Source organism: Camponotus vicinus, unplaced genomic scaffold (assembly GCF_025532165.1).
Source record: "Camponotus vicinus isolate PSW18456_S1 unplaced genomic scaffold, iyCamVici1.0 SCAF_1, whole genome shotgun sequence".
Classification (NCBI taxonomy): Eukaryota; Metazoa; Arthropoda; class Insecta; order Hymenoptera; family Formicidae; genus Camponotus; species Camponotus vicinus.
In genome coordinates this window covers 31,688,985-31,706,925 of record NW_028141945.1, presented here as the reverse complement: position 1 = coordinate 31,706,925, position 17,941 = coordinate 31,688,985, and the positions used below count along the sequence as shown (strand labels likewise).

The 17,941-nt window shown below is 32.8% G+C and overlaps 3 protein-coding genes across 8 annotated transcripts; all 3 read right to left on the bottom strand.

Moving 5' to 3' along the window:
• Positions 1–69: 69 nt before the first annotated feature.
• LOC145960910 (protein zer-1 homolog) lies at positions 70–5,384 on the bottom strand. Its single transcript, XM_083080639.1, has 9 exons — positions 4,234–5,384; positions 3,863–4,145; positions 3,458–3,755; positions 3,158–3,363; positions 2,828–2,999; positions 2,293–2,616; positions 2,046–2,195; positions 1,677–1,929; positions 70–1,565 (listed from the first exon to the last, which is right to left on the bottom strand). Exons 1-9 carry the CDS (start codon positions 4,694–4,696, stop codon positions 1,366–1,368), a joined length of 2,349 nt encoding a protein of 782 aa, XP_082936765.1. The 5' UTR covers positions 4,697–5,384; the 3' UTR covers positions 70–1,365.
• Positions 5,385–6,060: 676 nt separating this feature from the next.
• Sas-4 (spindle assembly abnormal 4) lies at positions 6,061–11,391 on the bottom strand. 4 transcript variants are annotated; one of them, XM_083080594.1, is made up of 6 exons: positions 11,125–11,303; positions 10,886–11,026; positions 9,633–10,652; positions 7,162–9,548; positions 6,835–7,030; positions 6,061–6,696 (listed from the first exon to the last, which is right to left on the bottom strand). In XM_083080594.1, the coding sequence occupies exons 3-6, from the start codon at positions 10,638–10,640 to the stop codon at positions 6,565–6,567; spliced, it is 3,723 nt and encodes a 1,240-aa protein (XP_082936720.1). In that variant the 5' UTR covers positions 10,641–10,652; positions 10,886–11,026; positions 11,125–11,303; the 3' UTR covers positions 6,061–6,564. The 4 variants fall into 4 exon arrangements, with proteins under 4 accessions (XP_082936720.1, XP_082936711.1, XP_082936715.1 ...); XM_083080585.1 differs by having other exon boundaries at positions 7,162–10,652; XM_083080589.1 differs by lacking the exons at positions 10,886–11,026; positions 11,125–11,303 and adding an exon at positions 11,370–11,391 and having other exon boundaries at positions 7,162–10,652.
• Positions 11,392–12,016: 625 nt separating this feature from the next.
• LOC145960897 (E3 ubiquitin-protein ligase TRIM33) lies at positions 12,017–17,730 on the bottom strand. Of its 3 annotated transcripts, none has more exons than XM_083080610.1 (11): positions 17,241–17,730; positions 16,837–17,066; positions 16,424–16,707; positions 16,239–16,349; positions 15,959–16,153; positions 15,775–15,887; positions 14,087–15,346; positions 13,821–13,986; positions 13,549–13,735; positions 13,313–13,465; positions 12,017–13,229 (listed from the first exon to the last, which is right to left on the bottom strand). In XM_083080610.1, the coding sequence occupies exons 1-11, from the start codon at positions 17,596–17,598 to the stop codon at positions 13,056–13,058; spliced, it is 3,231 nt and encodes a 1,076-aa protein (XP_082936736.1). In that variant the 5' UTR covers positions 17,599–17,730; the 3' UTR covers positions 12,017–13,055. The 3 variants fall into 3 exon arrangements, with proteins under 3 accessions (XP_082936736.1, XP_082936744.1, XP_082936753.1); XM_083080618.1 differs by having other exon boundaries at positions 13,821–13,983; XM_083080627.1 differs by having other exon boundaries at positions 17,218–17,346.
• Positions 17,731–17,941: the final 211 nt, after the last annotated feature.

The window sequence follows — 17,941 nt, the reverse complement described above, 5'->3', positions numbered from 1 at the left end:
TTACTATTGTTATTGAATTTTATTATCACATCGAAATATTTTGTTATCATGAATCAAAGGGGAAACAAATCTTTATGCATCAATATATTTACAATCATCGATAACACAATTATTATTTCTTAAAGAAAGATAAAAGAGGGAAAATAAAGTGCATATTTATATATAGTTGCATTAAACTTATAGATCATGTTATATTATACATTGAACAAACCGGATATGCTTTGATGCATTATGTGCTTACATCACATACATAAAGTTGACACTGTTCATACTCACTGTAATTATTCTTTTGTATATTTTTTGTTGCTCAGCCTACATAAAAGACAAAGCTGGAAATTTATTAAAAATATGATCAACTGCACAATTGGTACAAATTGATGAAATTAATTTTTTCAGAAAATTTTTTAATGTAGTAATAACGACAATATACAAAACATTTAAATTTAATATACTGCTTTTCAATAATTTTATTTACATGTAAGAGATTCTTCCAAGTTTATCTTGTCATGCTTGTATTAAAAAAGTTTTAATAATGGGAACACAAAATTATTTCTATGATATATATTATCTACAAGAGAGAGAAAAAGAAAGATCAAAAATATACATCCATATATTGTATGAAAGTTAATACGTTTAGTTAAAGACAAATAAGCAAGTGTGCAACCACTGTTAGCTGCAATTCCATTTTCGCGCTCACATAATTAGATTTTTGTATTTTACCCAACAATCTTTTTCATTTTGAATTATTTCTTCAATTTCTTCCACAACTCTTTTTGCAAAATGAAAATTTCGTGAACAATTACATGTACATACAAGTAATCCACTAATTTTCACTCTATGCATGAAAAAGCGAATGTGAAAGAATAACGCGAGAGGAAAAGCTCAGCTTATGGAAGTTTAATTCATTAAGAATAGGGATGTTCAGAATATGAAGGCTCGACTGTACGATATAAGCGGACTATGTACATCGATCGGACAAGTATTCTCAAAATCGACTATTAATTATTGACAATAATATAATACGATATATTTGTCAATAATGGAATAATCATTTCAAAATATTCTCCGTTTATACATGTTTAAACACACGCATACACACATACATACGCACGTACGCACCTATACACGCATGCATACACAACCTTTGTAATTATAATATTGAGCATCCGTTCGTTTCCATTGTTTTTCGTCGAAGAAATTGTCTCATAGAGTTGGTTTAACACACTTTTTAATCTGACTCCCCTATGTACTTAAATTCCACTGCTATTGTTCGTTCGTTAATGGTACTAATTATAATTTGTTTTGTCTAAAAAGACGACATAAGTTATATAACGTGCTTAACGATGACGTTATTAACGATCTTTTTTAACCATCGAGACTATATTCCGGATCTAAGGCCGAATGAGAAACGTTTACATCATCGGAATGGGTCTCGTATTGATAACAATTTTCAATCACTAAATTTGCGAGTTCTTTTATACGTTCGTATGGTCTGGGATCCGCTATTACTGTGTGTAGTTTCTCCATCCCTCCTTCTTTTACTACCAATGCGCAATATTTGAATGCTAAAACAGATCGGATTATATTGTAAAATAGTCGCAGACACGAATACGCTAATAGATGCGCATATATATTCAACGACACATAATACAAGCATTAATATCGAGCATACATACGATATACTTTGGTGAGATTGGCAAGAGCCCAAGCAGCCCAGTGTTGACAAGGAGAAGTATGATATACATCCAATAAACGCAATAGTGGTCCGAACGAACGATAATTAATATTACGCTCTGCATTTAAATCCCAACTTTCAATTGCTTGTACCATGTATTTAAGAACCTCGTTACGTGTCGGCTTTTCTATCGTCCAAGCTTCAAGACCATCGGATGCCATGTGTGCCAATATACCAGCGGCATTATATGGAACCTGCACAAGTAAAGAAATATACCTGTTGCTATTTTGACTAATAAAAAATGTTCAAATAAAATTAAAATAGACGATTAACAATTAATCAAAGAAAAAGAGAGAAAGAAATACGAAACCTCAATTCCGTCGCTATTAGAACGTAACAGACTGGCAAAAACAGTTACATATCGTTCTTGCATAAGGTGGATCCGAAGATATTCAACTTCCGCCACATTGCCGAGCAAACCCATCATATTTCTCAACAATTCTTCCTTATGTGGATATTGCTAAACGAAAAAAATATTATTGTATTATGAATGAAAATAACGAATTGAGCGCACAATGTATCATTATCATAAACAAACATGTATAATAAAATCATACCTTTACACATAAAAGGAAAAGCGCCATGCCTTTCTCATCTAAGAATCGTTGGCAATTTACGGATGTTTCGTCCGTCATGTTCCACATTGTTGACCATGCGACTTCTAATACATCATCAAATATACCAGATTCTACTCTATATTCGACCAATTCTAACATAGTCTTAACACAACCCAGTTTGCCAAGTAATCTCTTTTCTTTACCTTCCACTTGACAAGCCAAAGAGTTTAATAAATATATACCGATTCTTTGAACAAAACTTTCTGGTTCCGAATGTTTGGCTGAATGAAGAAGCACTTTTACTAGCGCTTCATAATTTGACATCTACAAAAGTAAGAATGATGATGAAGACACAATGTTGTGAAAGTTATATTATTATCATAAAAAGAATTAATACTTTTGCTACATATTTAGATGAACAAACGTTTTCTATGTAAAAATCGCGCGGTTTAATTGCAGAGAATTTATTCGGTCAAACTGCACACTACAATTACGTCGCAATGCAAAAACTTAAAAGATTGAAAATAATACGAACCACATCTTGCGGTATGCGGAATTGACACAATGCCAAACAACCATTTCTCATCATAGTCTCCTCATCTCTATGCGCGCTCATACCGGCAAGTAAGGTACTAATAATCCTCCTCTTCATTCGTGCTACTAGTTCACCTTTTTCCTTCATCTTCACTATGTAAAATAATGTAGCACTGCAACATATATCGATAAAGTATTAAAATTTTATTAGCACAATATTAATAATGTTTTCTTAAATTTTGCAATTACTTTTCTCGGGAATGGAAAATTTTTAAATAATAAAGTGTACAAGAGAGAGAAAGAAAAAAAAAGATAAGAATATTGCATATACCTTCCTGATATCTGTATATGTTTCTGAGCTGGATGTTTTTCCATTGCTTCCAAAACAGTACATAGCGCTTGATCCATTCTATGACAATTTTCATACCTAAATACATGATACAAATCGCTCAGTACTTTTTGTAATAATTCTTGCTTATTGTCCATACAAACATGAGCTGCAATTAATATTTGATCTTCGTTCGCATCACCAGCCACCTGAAAATTGAACCACATCAAAATCAATATCAATACAAAGAAAAGAATGATATCTTTATATGTATTCAAATATAATTCATATATTACAACTCACCACTTTGGCAGGTATATCATGCCTTCTGCAAGCACCATGAGCAGTACCATAAAGTCCTAAAAATTGTAACGGCTTATTTATTCTGGATGCGAGACCAGGTATGTCAGAAAGCTGACCAAAGTTAGAATCTTCAATTTTCGTATCGATGGGACGTTCGGCCACACCTCTACCCGCAAGATTTGTGCCGCCGATATCTAAGGATACTAACTGGGGTAAACCATTCACTAAATCACATAAAATCTTATTAGGATTATCAAACTGTCCATGCTTGTAATTCGATTGTGAAATATCCAAATGCCTATAAAAATATGTCTATTAAATTTATATTGTTCAATATAGATTTATATATTATTTAGCAATGCTTGTAATTCTAAGAAAATTTATATGAACACTTATATGATATACCTTAAATTCTTCAACTGACAGATGTTTCTAACAAAAGACTTTGGATCGGTATTAACTTTGACATTGTACAAAGTTAAAGACACTAAATTTGGTACCAGATAATAAAATTCAAAAGTGTTAATGTCAAAACTATTAGACAGATCCAAGTGCGTCAGATGGGTTAATCCTTTCAGAAGTATGGCATATTCCGATGCAGGTATTCCTACATATCCTAGTGCCAAACGTCTTAAATTTGGTGTCTTAAAAACGTATCCTCGCTTGTAGTAATCGATGGATGAATCAGCTGCAATAAAACATTGCAAATAATTCAACTAACAATTTGCTTGTTAATTATTACGATACACTAGAATAGAATAGCTCAGCAATCTCACCTGCATTCAAACTCGACGGTACGACCATTGAAGTCCCGTGAAACGCTAAATTGTGCAGATTCTCCGAATTGTCATTAATATACTCGATACAAAGTTCCGTTAAATTACTACAATCGGTAAGTTCTAAGTCGTAGAGCTTGTGATTGACGAGCGTGTTAACCGAGACGTCGGTCAAGCTGCAATTGGAGATTTTAACATGCTTCAGTCGAGTCGCCGTCAAATTCTTGAAAATCGAGAAGAAACAATCGTCGTCCTCGGTCGCCTCGCTGTGCTGCGCATATTCGATAATCTTGTCGCATATCTCGCTCGGGAAGGTTATTCCTTTTCGCAGTATGCGATGACCACGTCTTCCCTTTACCGAGATGATGTCGAGATTCTCGCAGATCAGCTTGAAGCACAAATCGGTGAGACGTTCCGGGCCTACATATTGATCCGTGTGAAATAAGTCATCCAACTCGGCCATTCTCTCGACGCAGCGATTATTTATTGGATCGCAACCGAATCACGCATGAGAGAAGACGCCTGCTAAAAAGGTACCCTTCTCTGTGCAATTTCGGCTATCGCAAATATGCACCTGGAGAAAACGATAAACGTCCGATAAATGTCAAACGAGGGACGGACATCAGCTGGAAGCGCGCGACATGGCGTATGTCAGAAATGTTGTTGTACGCCAACTATCCGCTGACCGCATTTAGCTCTCTCATCCAGTGTTGTGTTTAATGTAACGTGTAATCGTCACGCATCGTAAAAAAAGAAACACGACCCGCGGACGAGAAGCGACGTTAGAAGCGACGCGGCTCGACCCTGATGCGGCTCGAATCGCGCATCGAGAAGTAACGCGACGCGATTTCCCTCGATCTAGAATTCTCCGAGAAGCTTTAGCTACAGCTGTTGCCACTGCACTGTCGCCACCACCGTCGCTATTATAATCGGTATCGCCTTTACCACGCTCGTTGCCAACAACTTTTCTCTATATCGTTATTTTTCTTGCTCTTATTATTTATTTATGCGTCACGCCGTAGATTTCGATGTTCCTTCATATTACTGTGATCCCGCACACGTTACTTAAAATAATACTTTATCGATTACAGTTTTAGAGTTTACGCGTGTAATGTGCATATGTAGAATAAATTATATAGAATGTATGGTATGTCTAGAAAAGGGCAATGTTCAATCGAGACTAATCGATTGTTCGATTTCTCTCTTATCGATTATTCTTTTTAAATTCGATTAATCTCTCCTCCCCGATGTTACTTGATTTCGTTACATTTTAATAAAAAATAAATTTGCCTGTGTGTAATATTTAAAAGTTACTATTGATAATAAACTTATCATATAATTGTTTTTATCGTTGTTTTAGAATAATTGTGTATTAACGATAACGTGTTAAACACTGCAAAATTATTGCCCCAAAATATTTAACATTTCACAATATTAACTTTTTTATAACAAATTTTAATTTTTCGAGGGAGGAATAAAATTATAAAAATTCAAGTAGAAAGTGCTAATAAGAATTGAGTACAATAACTAGGCAACAGAAATACCTTCACTTCCGGTTTAAATATTATCAGTCACATCATGATCTGAAATTGTCGAATTTGAAAGTGAAGGGATTTTTAAAATTTTCTATATAATATGTAATGTAGAAGAAGGGATGCAGATTTCAATCTGCAATCATGCTTTATATATATTATAGATAAAGACAAATAAATATTTGTGGTGACACTATCAAATATCTCCTGCAATTGTTTGTAAATTAAAAAAATATATTCCTCTTTATTATTAATTTCATCTTATAATAAAGTTAATATTAAATTTTAAGTTTTTATAAAAATAGTTATTTTATGCACAATACGAATTGTTCATTCTTTATAGATTAATTGTAACTTACATAATACATTTACAAACACTTAATGTAGATCTTTTTTATTCATCTAGAATCTTGAACAGAATCTTGTTATTTACAGATCAACTGTTTTTCTTTTTGTAAATTGAGATTCTATTCTTTTTTACTAGATTAATATTAAATTATTATTTGTTAGAATACCAATTATATAGCAAATTTTTGGCATCTAGAATTTTTGAGAATTTTTTTCAATAACTAATCAGTAAAACAACATTTTCATTCAGTTCATATACATACCATTAGAAAATAACAATAAAAACTAAAAGAAATCTTCATAATAAAAACAATGTCTTTACAATATAAATAAGTAATTGAAATATTGCAGAATAGCAGAGACATTTGCGACAATTTTAGAATATAGAGGGATTCTTTACTGTACCATATTCCTGCTAAAATCCATTAAAAAATATCCTTAATGGAAAAACTTAATTATCATACGAATCCATCAAAAGATTACCGTCTTTATCTTTTAATCGTTTCCTCCCACTGGAATATCGTGTTTCTTGAGTACCATCCGCATACACTATCTTTACAGTACCATCGGGATACTCTCGTCTCTGAAACATTTGAATATTATACGCGATATTAGTCGAAATATATTTATAAGCTTTGATAAAAAACGTAATATATGATTTATACGAAGTAATCAAATGGTACATTTTAAAATAATAAAGTGGAATTAAACTCATTCTTACCTTATGCTCTTTCGTGTGAATTTCTCTCTGGCCATTCGGCAAAGTCAGAATTTTATCGCCATTAATGAAGGTTTGCGCTACTGTCCCATCTGGCAAGGACCACTTCTCCGTACCATCCGCTTGTGCTACTCGTATAGCGCCGTCCGGAAACGACACTTCGACGGTACCATCGGATGCACGTTTCTCCACTTGACCGCTATATATTTTTTACTCATTAGATTTTTACTCATTATATTGATTATTTAAGTACAAATAAAAATCAAGCGCGAATGCAAGTAAATAAACGTAATAAAGAGGCGACATATATATAAGGAGATAAAAACGTACTCGGGAAATTCTAAAATCTCCAAGCCATCAGGAGTCGTAGTATGCCATGTTCGAGTCGTAGCGTAGAAATATTTTACTTTACCATCCTTATCAGTCTCACGAACATCTCCATTGTAATAAATCATCTTTGTAACTTCTCGATCAGGAAAGACTTTCTTGACATTACCGTTCGGATACCAGTACTCTATACGTCCATCTGAATATTGAATCTGTTTCACAATATCTTTAGTATTTGCTCCACTAGTCCGATGACGAAGAGAGGAGGGACATGACGAAGGATTTAAACTCTTGTCAGGCAATCTTATATCGTCTTTATCTGATGGACTTTGATTCATTTCGTGTGATCTGTAGAACGGTATTTCTATATTGCTTGTAACGCAAGTCGTTGTACATCCGAGGTCCTCGTTTGTGGACTTGTGATGGGATTTATCGTTACTTCTATCGGATGTTTCATCGTTCCTTGCATTCCGTAATTGCGTATCTGTCGATTCACTCGTATTTTGATTAATGTAAATCGAATTTTGATCTTCCAGAAGATCCGATGTTGCGTCTTTCAATAAATTTTCGTATAAAGATTGTTTTTTCTTCGCGCTACTCTCGCCCTCGAATGTTTTATTACATTTTGGCCGTGAACCAATCTTGACTCGTTTAGATTCTACTTTATTATTTACAGATATATTCTTTATTTGTTCAAAATCGTCATTTACATTAACCGGTTTTACAATCGATTCTATTGATTTGCTTCTGTTCTTATCTTCATCATCATCGTCGTGAGTAGAAGCATCCGGAGAAGTATCTGATAAATCTTGAGACGCCTTCGTTGGAAGTTCTTTGGACGGAGCCGCAATGATACGTTTATTAATTTGATTGATAGCTTTTGTAATAATTTGTCCACTTGTGCTCTTCCTGATATTTTTGATATTTGTTCTTTTAATGTTCTGTAAAGTCGCGATTTCTTCTTTCAATTTTGAAATTTCTACTCGTAATACGCGAAGCTCACTTTTATACCTCGATTCGGCGGCATTCCACCTGCTCTCCCTGATATTCAGTTCGTCCCTTAATTTTTCCAATTGCTCTTCCAAGCTTTCCACCTTCTGTCTTTCCATTTTATTTTGTCTCGCCTTCTCTTGAGCATCACGAATTCTATTCTCCATTGCCATTCTCTCGCGTGCCAGTCTCTTTTTCTCTTCTTCTAATCGGTTTTCTATTCTTCTTTTATTCTCCTCAAAATTTCTTTCCTTCTCTGCATATTTTTTATGCAGTATCGTCTGATCTTCTTGTAGGTTTCGACGTTGGAGCAACAGAGCTGCACTTTCCTTTCGAAATATGTCAATTTCTTTCTCGAGTTCTAATAAACGGCTTTTCAAAAGTTCTGGTTCGAAACCATTCGTCCGATTTGTTCGATCTTCATATGGCTGATCGATCTCCTCCGCATTCGAACTTATTTTTTCTATTTTCTTCATTGTTATTTTTTCTAGTTCATTTCTTAGTACATATTCTTTTCTTTCTAGCATATTCAGTCCTCTATGAGTATCTGATGATAATGATGATGTCGACGATGACAGGACGGACTGTTCTTCGTCAGATGTTTGAATAATTTCTTCCACTATTGTATAGTCGTTATCATCGTATATATTTTCGTTTGGTAATTCGTTTTTACAATTCAAAGCATTTTTTTCTTCAGGAATATTTACAGCTTGCGTTAGACGATAATATGAATCTTTCATTATATTTTCTTCCAAGAATGATCGTCTTGAGGCATCAATTGCTTTTTCACTGTTTGTAATTTTCAGGGGAGATATTTTTTCATCATTTAACGACAATTTCTCTTCAATGTCAGACAATTCCGATGAATCAGTGGAATGATCATTCCAATCTTGTTGCTTGACATGATCTCTCAAGGGAGATTTATCTGTCGCGTCAGTTGAATCTATAGTTCTATATTCGTTATATTCCGAGAATCTAACGCGATGATTTACATCCGCTTCATCATCGCGCGCTACATTATTTCCTTTGGAAATATCTTCTTCTTCATCGCTATCTGATGACAATGCTACTATCTCATGATTTTTCAAATAATCTGTATATGCTCTATTATTTTGTGATATTTGATTGACAATTGTTGAATGTTTCTGTATTTCTTCTTGCGTATCATTTACAGTATCCGAGTAAGGCTTGATGGTGGCATTACGAGAATGTTTATGAATACCAAAGTGTTCAAACTGTTGTATCTTGGATTTTAAATTTCCTATATGTGCAGATCGTTGAGACATCGATTTTTGCTCGATTATATCGCTAGTTCGTTCGTCATTTTGCTGTCTTACTACGACATCGCCTTCACTGTTTGCACAATTTAATCTCTTCTTTATTTTAAATGGTGTGGATTGCTGCAAAAATGCAAGGACTGTGCTTGATGTTGAACAGAAACTAGAATTTTCCGCTTTTTCTTCTAAAAGTTCAAATATCCTTACCTCCTCCAATTCTCTTTCTGTCTTTGAATCAAAATCCGACATATTCATTTCTTGCAAATATTTGGATTGATTAGAAGTAACATTATATGCAGTTTGTTTACTTGGACTAATATATTCAATTTTATTAAGGATCTTATTTCTTGGTAATGGAACAGTTTTTAAATTTAATTGTCGTTTTCCACTTATAATAGAATTATTTGAAGATTTCGAGATTACATCTTTATGTATAGATTTCCTGGTTTTATCACTTTTATTAATACATTGTTTAGAAGATAAAAATGTATTATGTTTCTTTGTAATTGTTGGTTGTTTTGAATTTTTAGAAATCTTGAATCTCGAAAGTCCTTGGCCTTTCTTAAGGAATGGTTTCTTTGGTTTAGTTTTTGCATCAGTGCACACATTTGACATAGCTTCTGATTCTCTTTTCAATTTCTCTTCCAGTAATGTCTGAAAATCTTTTTTAGGTGAAGGAACAGGAATATCATCAACTGAAATGTATCTATTTGAAACTACATTATCCAATGATAGTGGTTTTATCCCTTCTATTAATAAATCACTACTTAACTCTTCTCCTTGTGACAATATACCAGAATTAAAACGTTTTACAGAATTTCTATTTTTATCGACGATTGCAGAAATATCTGAATCCTTAGTTTCTTCATTTTCACAAGTTTCGCACAATGCATTAGCATTTGTTGATACTCCTTTGTCGATCATTTCAAATGCATTATTCGAATTTTCTACACTGCATTGCAAAACTGAAGTTTCATCTAATATTGGCTCTGTTGTATCTACCTCTATCTCATGCTTAGCATGCATATTTTCTGTATTTTCTATAATATCATTAAGATCACCTATTGTCAAACCAAGTGCTTTACAAATACGGTCCTGCTCATGGCTTAAAACTTCTCTTTGCATTTGTTGTTGTTTTAATAGCTTTTCTTGTTGTTCTATTTGCCATTGCCTTAGTTTTTGTAACCGATCCACTATAGAAGCTTCTAAATCCATGGCTTGCAATATCTGAAATTGTAATTATTATTTTGAATTAGTTTTGCTCTCTAAATAATATCTAACAATCTAAGCAAGTAATTATATTCTTGTATGTACTTGTTCTATGTATTATATATTACACATAATATCTAAATCTACAAAAGAAAGAAGTATTAAATGTAATAATTAAAATCTGAATAAAAATCAGAGTTTCTGCAAGTATAATTTCTCAATATAAAAAAAAGCAAGCAGAAATAACTTACTTAAGGAAAGCATACAATGCTTTTTTGAAGGCATTGAATAATGTAATATCAATGTGATATAGCTTTTGTATGTTTGAATGTTTTAAAAGTTAAACCAAATAAAATGCATTTAAACTGCAGATAAATCCAAAGCGTTTTAATCTAAAATAATAAAATAAAAGCATTATTTATAATTGATATCTATAATCCTACTTTTCTTTTAAAATGACTCAAGATTTAGTATTTCATTAAATATTCACCTCTACAATACAAATACGATTTTAAAGTCATAAATATATTGGACGCTTCATTGTTCATTTCAATCAAATGTATTGAATATTTCATTATTCATTCACTTTCTTTCACAGGAAATGATATAAATATACAATCTTATAAAATCCTAATTATATTGATAATATATTTCTAAAGAGAATCATACAGTATCAAACGGTTATCATTTCAAAATGCCATCTTTATTATTGTTTGAGATACCAGTATTACCAACCTAATAATCCTGAAAGTCCAATTTTCATGAAAATAAACGCAGAATGAGTGGATTGGTTATCCGCTAGAAAAATTGATTTTTATAGAGAGAATCCTAAAATTTCCTATTATGGAAATTAAGGTTACGTTCCAAAACGTAAGTAACCGAGGAAAATTTTACTCGATGGCCGATTTGAACCAATCGGAAAGGCTTAAAAGAGTTTCGGAACGGCCATCGAGTAAAATTTTCTTCGGAGAGGACGTTTTGGAACGTAACCTAAAAGATATATATGTATATATGCGCGCGCACAAACAATTATATATTTATATAAGATTTTTTATACATACATACATTCAAGAAGAGCTTTTTTATTATTATAAAATACTTAAATATACGTGTAATATAAATTAATGTCACAACATCACAGGTTATCATTTGAAATACTGCACTTGGCGCATATGCTATAAATAAGTTATATATAATTTAATATATTCAAAACAAATCCAATGACAAAAAAAATTAAGTTTACTGTGTAAAATGTTTGATACATAAAAACTAATAAAATAAGAAATAGCCTTGCAGTTTATCTTATCATTTTAAAAAGTAATTAATTTTATTAAGAAAAAAATAGATGCTCTATTTATGTAAAAAAAACCGTACTTAGTGAAAATATTATAAACGAAATTTTATTCTTATCTACATATGTATAAAATATTTTTCATGCAATGAAAAGATTGAAAAATATTATTTAACAAACAGATGTATATTAAATTAATTATCCTATTAATCAAATATATAATACTAAGAAGCATTCTGCAAGTTTACTAAGGCGATAAAACTTTTAAAGAAATATATAATATATATTTAAGTGCTAGTGTGAAATATATGTAATATATATTTCAGCTATAAACTTAATGTAAAGATTATTATTTAGTCAAATTTAACTAAAAGTCTATTATGTCATCTCACACATGTAAATATCGTTAAAATAAAATTTCTTCAATAATTGAAACATATCAAGGAAATTATACATTAGTAATATTGGCTATCATGTATGAAGTATTGATATCATTCATCAGATGAAAGAAATAAAAGATTAATTACTGAAAAAGACTTCAGATATAACTCATATGTTTTCACGTGCTTTGCAACGTTTTCTAAAGTTATTCCTATTCTAAGCAGTTTCAATAGTATTTATCACAATAATTTGGTAGATTGTGATAAATATTACTCAAACTACTTGTAATAGGATTAACTTTGAAAAAACACTGCAAAAGAATATGCATTTTACATTTTTGGTCAAGTAATCTTTCAATTTCTTTCATTCGGTAATATCAATACTTCACAATGATAAGTCAATGTTATTAATATGCAATTCTTTTGATATGTCTCAATTATTACAAGTAGTTGAATTACAACTAATTTCAATAGTACTTATCACAATTTACCAAATTATTAATTATATAATGTTTACAATTTGATTGATGTTCCAATATACACTGTCAATACAAAAAATCTATAATATACATTATATAAAATATTGATTTCCTAGTACTGGCAGTGTATATACACAATAGCCTATGTATATAATCGCAAAGGAATTCAATTTTAGACAAAATCATTATCCTCAATAAGATACAATTGATGATTCTTTGTGTGTGTGTGTGTGTGTGTGTCACACACACACACACACACATATAAAACCTATTAACCGTTAATTATGCGTCTATATTTTTTATTGGGTGGAAAAACTTCTTCGTCTTCATCTTTTTCAGGTGCGAGAAAAGGATCGTCATATGCATAATTTGGTGCCCATTTTAATAACAATTTTTCAAAAAATTCTTCTAAATTTCTAGCTTCTTGATATACTTGAGAATCCACCTAAAAAAAAAGAAAACAGATAGAGATGCAAAGAGGAGACAACAATGAAAGATAAAGAGTTAATAATGACTTAATTAACTTACAGGATTGTAAGTGAAAGCGTTTTTAAACATGAGTCTAATGTCCGCCATGACTTGTCTCAGATCTGTATAATGATCTGTATGATCAGACTTTAATTTATCCCTGATTATATCTAATGCAATCGGCTTCTTGATAATTCGATGGTAATCGGTGATCTGATGATAAAAACCATTATATTATACTTTAGTTTATCGCTCGATTGTTAAATAAAACTATCACCGAATAAAAATTTATTTACCTCGCTCGATACAACCTCCCGAAAAGGAAGACTTTGCTCGTATTGACAATAGAGTTCTAGGACGATTCTTTGCGCAATTCGTAATTCTTTACTATTCATACCAGTTGGTCTTTTTTCGTTGCTCGATATATCGTCTGAACAATCGAGTACATTCGTACACAACATACATTGCCAGGTTTCACTTTCACTAAACAGAATAATTAAATTAACTAGCGAAAAGTAAAAGAGCGAGATAAAAATAGTGTAGATGAGTAAAGAGAACGAGAACTCACTCCGGAAATGATTTTAAGCTAGGTATATGACAATAAAGATGGAAGACTTTCGGACATTTATCACAACATAGCACCGCATCTCCTCCGTCCATACAGACGGCGCACCAATCTTCGTTCGGATCATCTTTCATTACCATAGGCGTCGTTGTATTTTTCGAATTGTCTGCTGGAAAAGACATAATAGAATGAAAAAAAAAAATTAGACATATTTCTCAACATGATATGAAAGATATAAATTTAAGCTAATTAGAGGTCTAATAACCAACCTGTTGTATTTTCTGTCATGGAGTTTATATCTTCGTCGGTGGAACTATCAACTTGCGTCGAATCCATTTGATTTCTTTGAGCTTCCGGTATTACTAAAATTCCATTGCTATCTAATTTCGCGATAGTGAGCATCAGATCACTCAATGATTTCTGACAAAACTTATCTAGACTTTTCTCAGTATCGTCTGATTTGCCAGGCGTGGTAACAGGACTAGGCGTTTTAGGTATCGACGAACTGACAGCTTGTAACAACGAAACGGTAGAATTTTGCGACTGCGACGAATTATCGCACGAATTAACGCTTCCGACATTGGCGTTATATTTTTGATTATTGCTGGTCTGTTGATTTCTTAAAGTAATTTTGTATCCCTCATTGGTAGGAAGGACTGTCATATTGGGAGCTGTGTGTTGAGGTCGAGATGTCGAGGTATAAGAGGGAAGGCAAGGATTCGCTTGCTGAGGTATATGCCAACGATGTTGCATGGGATAACTTCCGAGATGTTGCGTTGACGGGGGAGTTAAATTACATTGAGGCAGACGTGTCGTTCCAACGGGCGCATTTGCCTGTTGATACGCGTGATGTGGTGGTACTTGAACCATCCCCGTTGCTCTCTGAGGGCTACCACTTGAGGAATATCTATATCCAGGTGGTAATCGATACGACACGTGATTGGCGGATGCTCGGTAAGACGGATAAGGGGGCGGCGGAAGGGAAGGATTATGTGCGAGAAGCCCGCGTAAGCTTGAGTTCTGTCCAAGTTGATCGAGATTCTGGACCTGCTGATGCGGATGCGTAGACGACGTCACTTGTTGCTGGTGACAATTACCCAGGGGACGTTGCTGATGCATCACTAAAGGTTGTTGTAATCTGTTGTTATTATTATAGTTGGCAGAATACGGTACACGCGGTTGATGCGCCTGTGGCGATGATCGGGGTGGCATATTGTGCGGTGTGGCATTATATTGTTGCATATAATTTTGCGATTGCTGTTGTTGCTGCTGTTGTTGAGATAGATGCAGAGGCATTTGTTGTTGATAAGAATTTTGTTGTATGTTGGTGGATTGTTGTGTTATAGTCGCTCCTGATAACGACAATCCTTGCTGAATAATCGGAATAATACCGTCCGCGTGAGCACTCGTCGAGCTTGTCATTTGCTTTGGCTCAACTTGCGGTTCATTGTATGCTGTTGTATTATTCCCAGGAGATGCGGACGGATATACTCTGCCATCGACGACTATCGCCCCAATCGATGATACCACTGCAATACAAAAATGTAAAAATGTATCAGACTGTACAGGGTGTCCGGGAAATCGACCGCAGTACTTTGGGAAGTGATTGGGACCCGATTTTAAATTTAAATTTAAATTTAAAATTAAAATTTAAAATTAAAATTTAAAAATTTAAATTTAAGTAAATTTAAATTTTAAATTTTAAATAAATTTAAAAGAGGATCCAAGCGGACTATAAATTATGATTTTTTTAACATAAAAGCTTGTTATATAGTTTTTTTTTCCTTCTTTTTGGGTCTCGAATCACTTCCGGAAATATTGCGGGCGATTTTTCGGATTTTATCCTGTATCTTATATATAATATTAAAGTATAAAATTAATCGTTGATTTAATTAAAGTACAAAATTAATAGTTGAAAATTACTATAAAAATTATGTAGTTGTGTGTCCTCACAAACCTTTTATTAACTCTGGCACTTTTTCCAGAGACAAATGTATTCTGACCGGTATCTCAGGATTTGGAATATCGGCTCGTTTGCTTTTTATCCTTAGTAAATGATTTGTAACAGATCTATAATAATATTATTATGTGTTATATACATTATATATGTATATATGTATATATCTATAATTAAAGTATACTTTTTACTGTATAATAATTCCATATCTGAGCCTTTATTCAAAGCATGAGTGCCAAAGAGTATACAATGATCCGTAAGTTTGGATAACTGATCTAAAGCAACTTTTTTCTCATTTAATGTATTCTGCTTTTGATCGCACACTTCATTTAATCTCATTACCAACTGTTTTCCCCTTGTATTAATTGCATTCGTTAATCTAAAATAAAAGAGGAAGAAAATAGAATAGAAAAGAATGTACTTAAAAAAAAAAATACAAATATACATATATACAGCATACTTACTGTACTACCATCTGTGTTATATCTTGAACAAGATTCTTTTTCTTCTCCAATATTAGAACTTGCCTATCCTCTATAACTTTCATCGCGCTTCTTAATAATACTCGTTTGTAACTGAAAATTATATTTTTTTGCAAATCTGCAACTCTCTAAAATTTTGCTAATTATTATATATTTATAGATCTTACCTTACTTCTTTGAGCAAAGTAGACATGGAGGAACGAGTTTCAGCAGCAATTTCATGAATAAATTTATATTTATGGTCACGATGTTCACTGAGTTGACAATCTCTACAGGTTAATTTATCGCATGTCTGACAAAATAAAGATAATTGTTCATGACAATGGATTGTGCAAAATAAGTATCCAAGTATCTTCTTATTGCTTCTTTTGACATTATCCCTATTGTCACTTGTCATTTCATCCTTGGGTTTAATTGTATGATCCTTAGTAATCTTCAATCTTTGATGTGCCTTAATAATTTTATCTGATATAAGTTTTACTCAAATATTTATTCAAGAATCTATTTTTTTATCTAACTATATATATATATATATATATATATGCAGCATTTAATAATTTAATATATAGATTATAATTACCATAACACAATTCTGGCAAATAAATTCTTCACACTCGACACACCAGCTGGTAGCAGTAGCATTATCATGACAGCTGGTGCATTTTTTTTCCTCTTCAGTTTCTTTAGGGTCGTCATCTAATCCCAAATTACTATCTTCCTCCAAGAACTTTAAGAGAAATCTGTTTTCAATTAAATTTTCCACTTTGGTAGTTACATTACAAATATGACACATAATCAAATTGCTTTCCACTGTAAAATACAATGAGTTGTTAGAAAAAAGCACAGAATAAATTTAAAATAAAATAATACTACAAAGCGATCAAAATAAGAATCCGTTCCATTTAAAACAATTTGACAATTCAAAATCGACAAATAATAAATTTTGTCAAATTATAATTACAATTACATGTGTATATTACATACACAGCACATCCACATCCACTGATGTATTGTGATCACTGAGCTTATTAGTAACACATGCTGTACAAGCCGCGTGTAAGCACTCCAGAAGCTTTGGATCATCTCCCAGGACGAATACTTTACTGCAGAAGACACATTTGGACAAGAAGGCGCGGATCTCACTTTCTTGGCTCTCGGTAGTGCACTCGATACGTTGATCCCCGCACTCCTCATCAATACAAATTGTGTCCTGCGTTTGGGATTGTTGTTGTGAGTCCTGCTTCGAGGTGCCGTTTTGTTCTATAGGCTCCTCTTTCACGATCACAGGTAACGAGGTTAATGCTGACATTCCAGCTATTGACTCGTTACTTCGGCTCTCCATGATGATGAAATTTGATGATGCAGCCTCTACCGCTTCCCAAGAATGATTTACGTTATTATTTGCGGTAGAAAGTTTCTCTCAAACAACGTAACCGACATAACACCATGGCAGCCATTTTAACAACTATATATAATATATAATAGTTATGTGTTATGTATAGAAATAAATAATAGTTATGTAGTATATAGTGTGTGAACTGAGAACATCATTCGATACTGATTGGCTGGAACCCTCTTTGGCCAATATCGTGATTGGAGATTAAAGATTGAAATTCAACCAATCAGAATAAAGAGTGTCTTAGGGCTCCTGCACACAGGACGCGGCAACACTTGCCGCGCGGCGG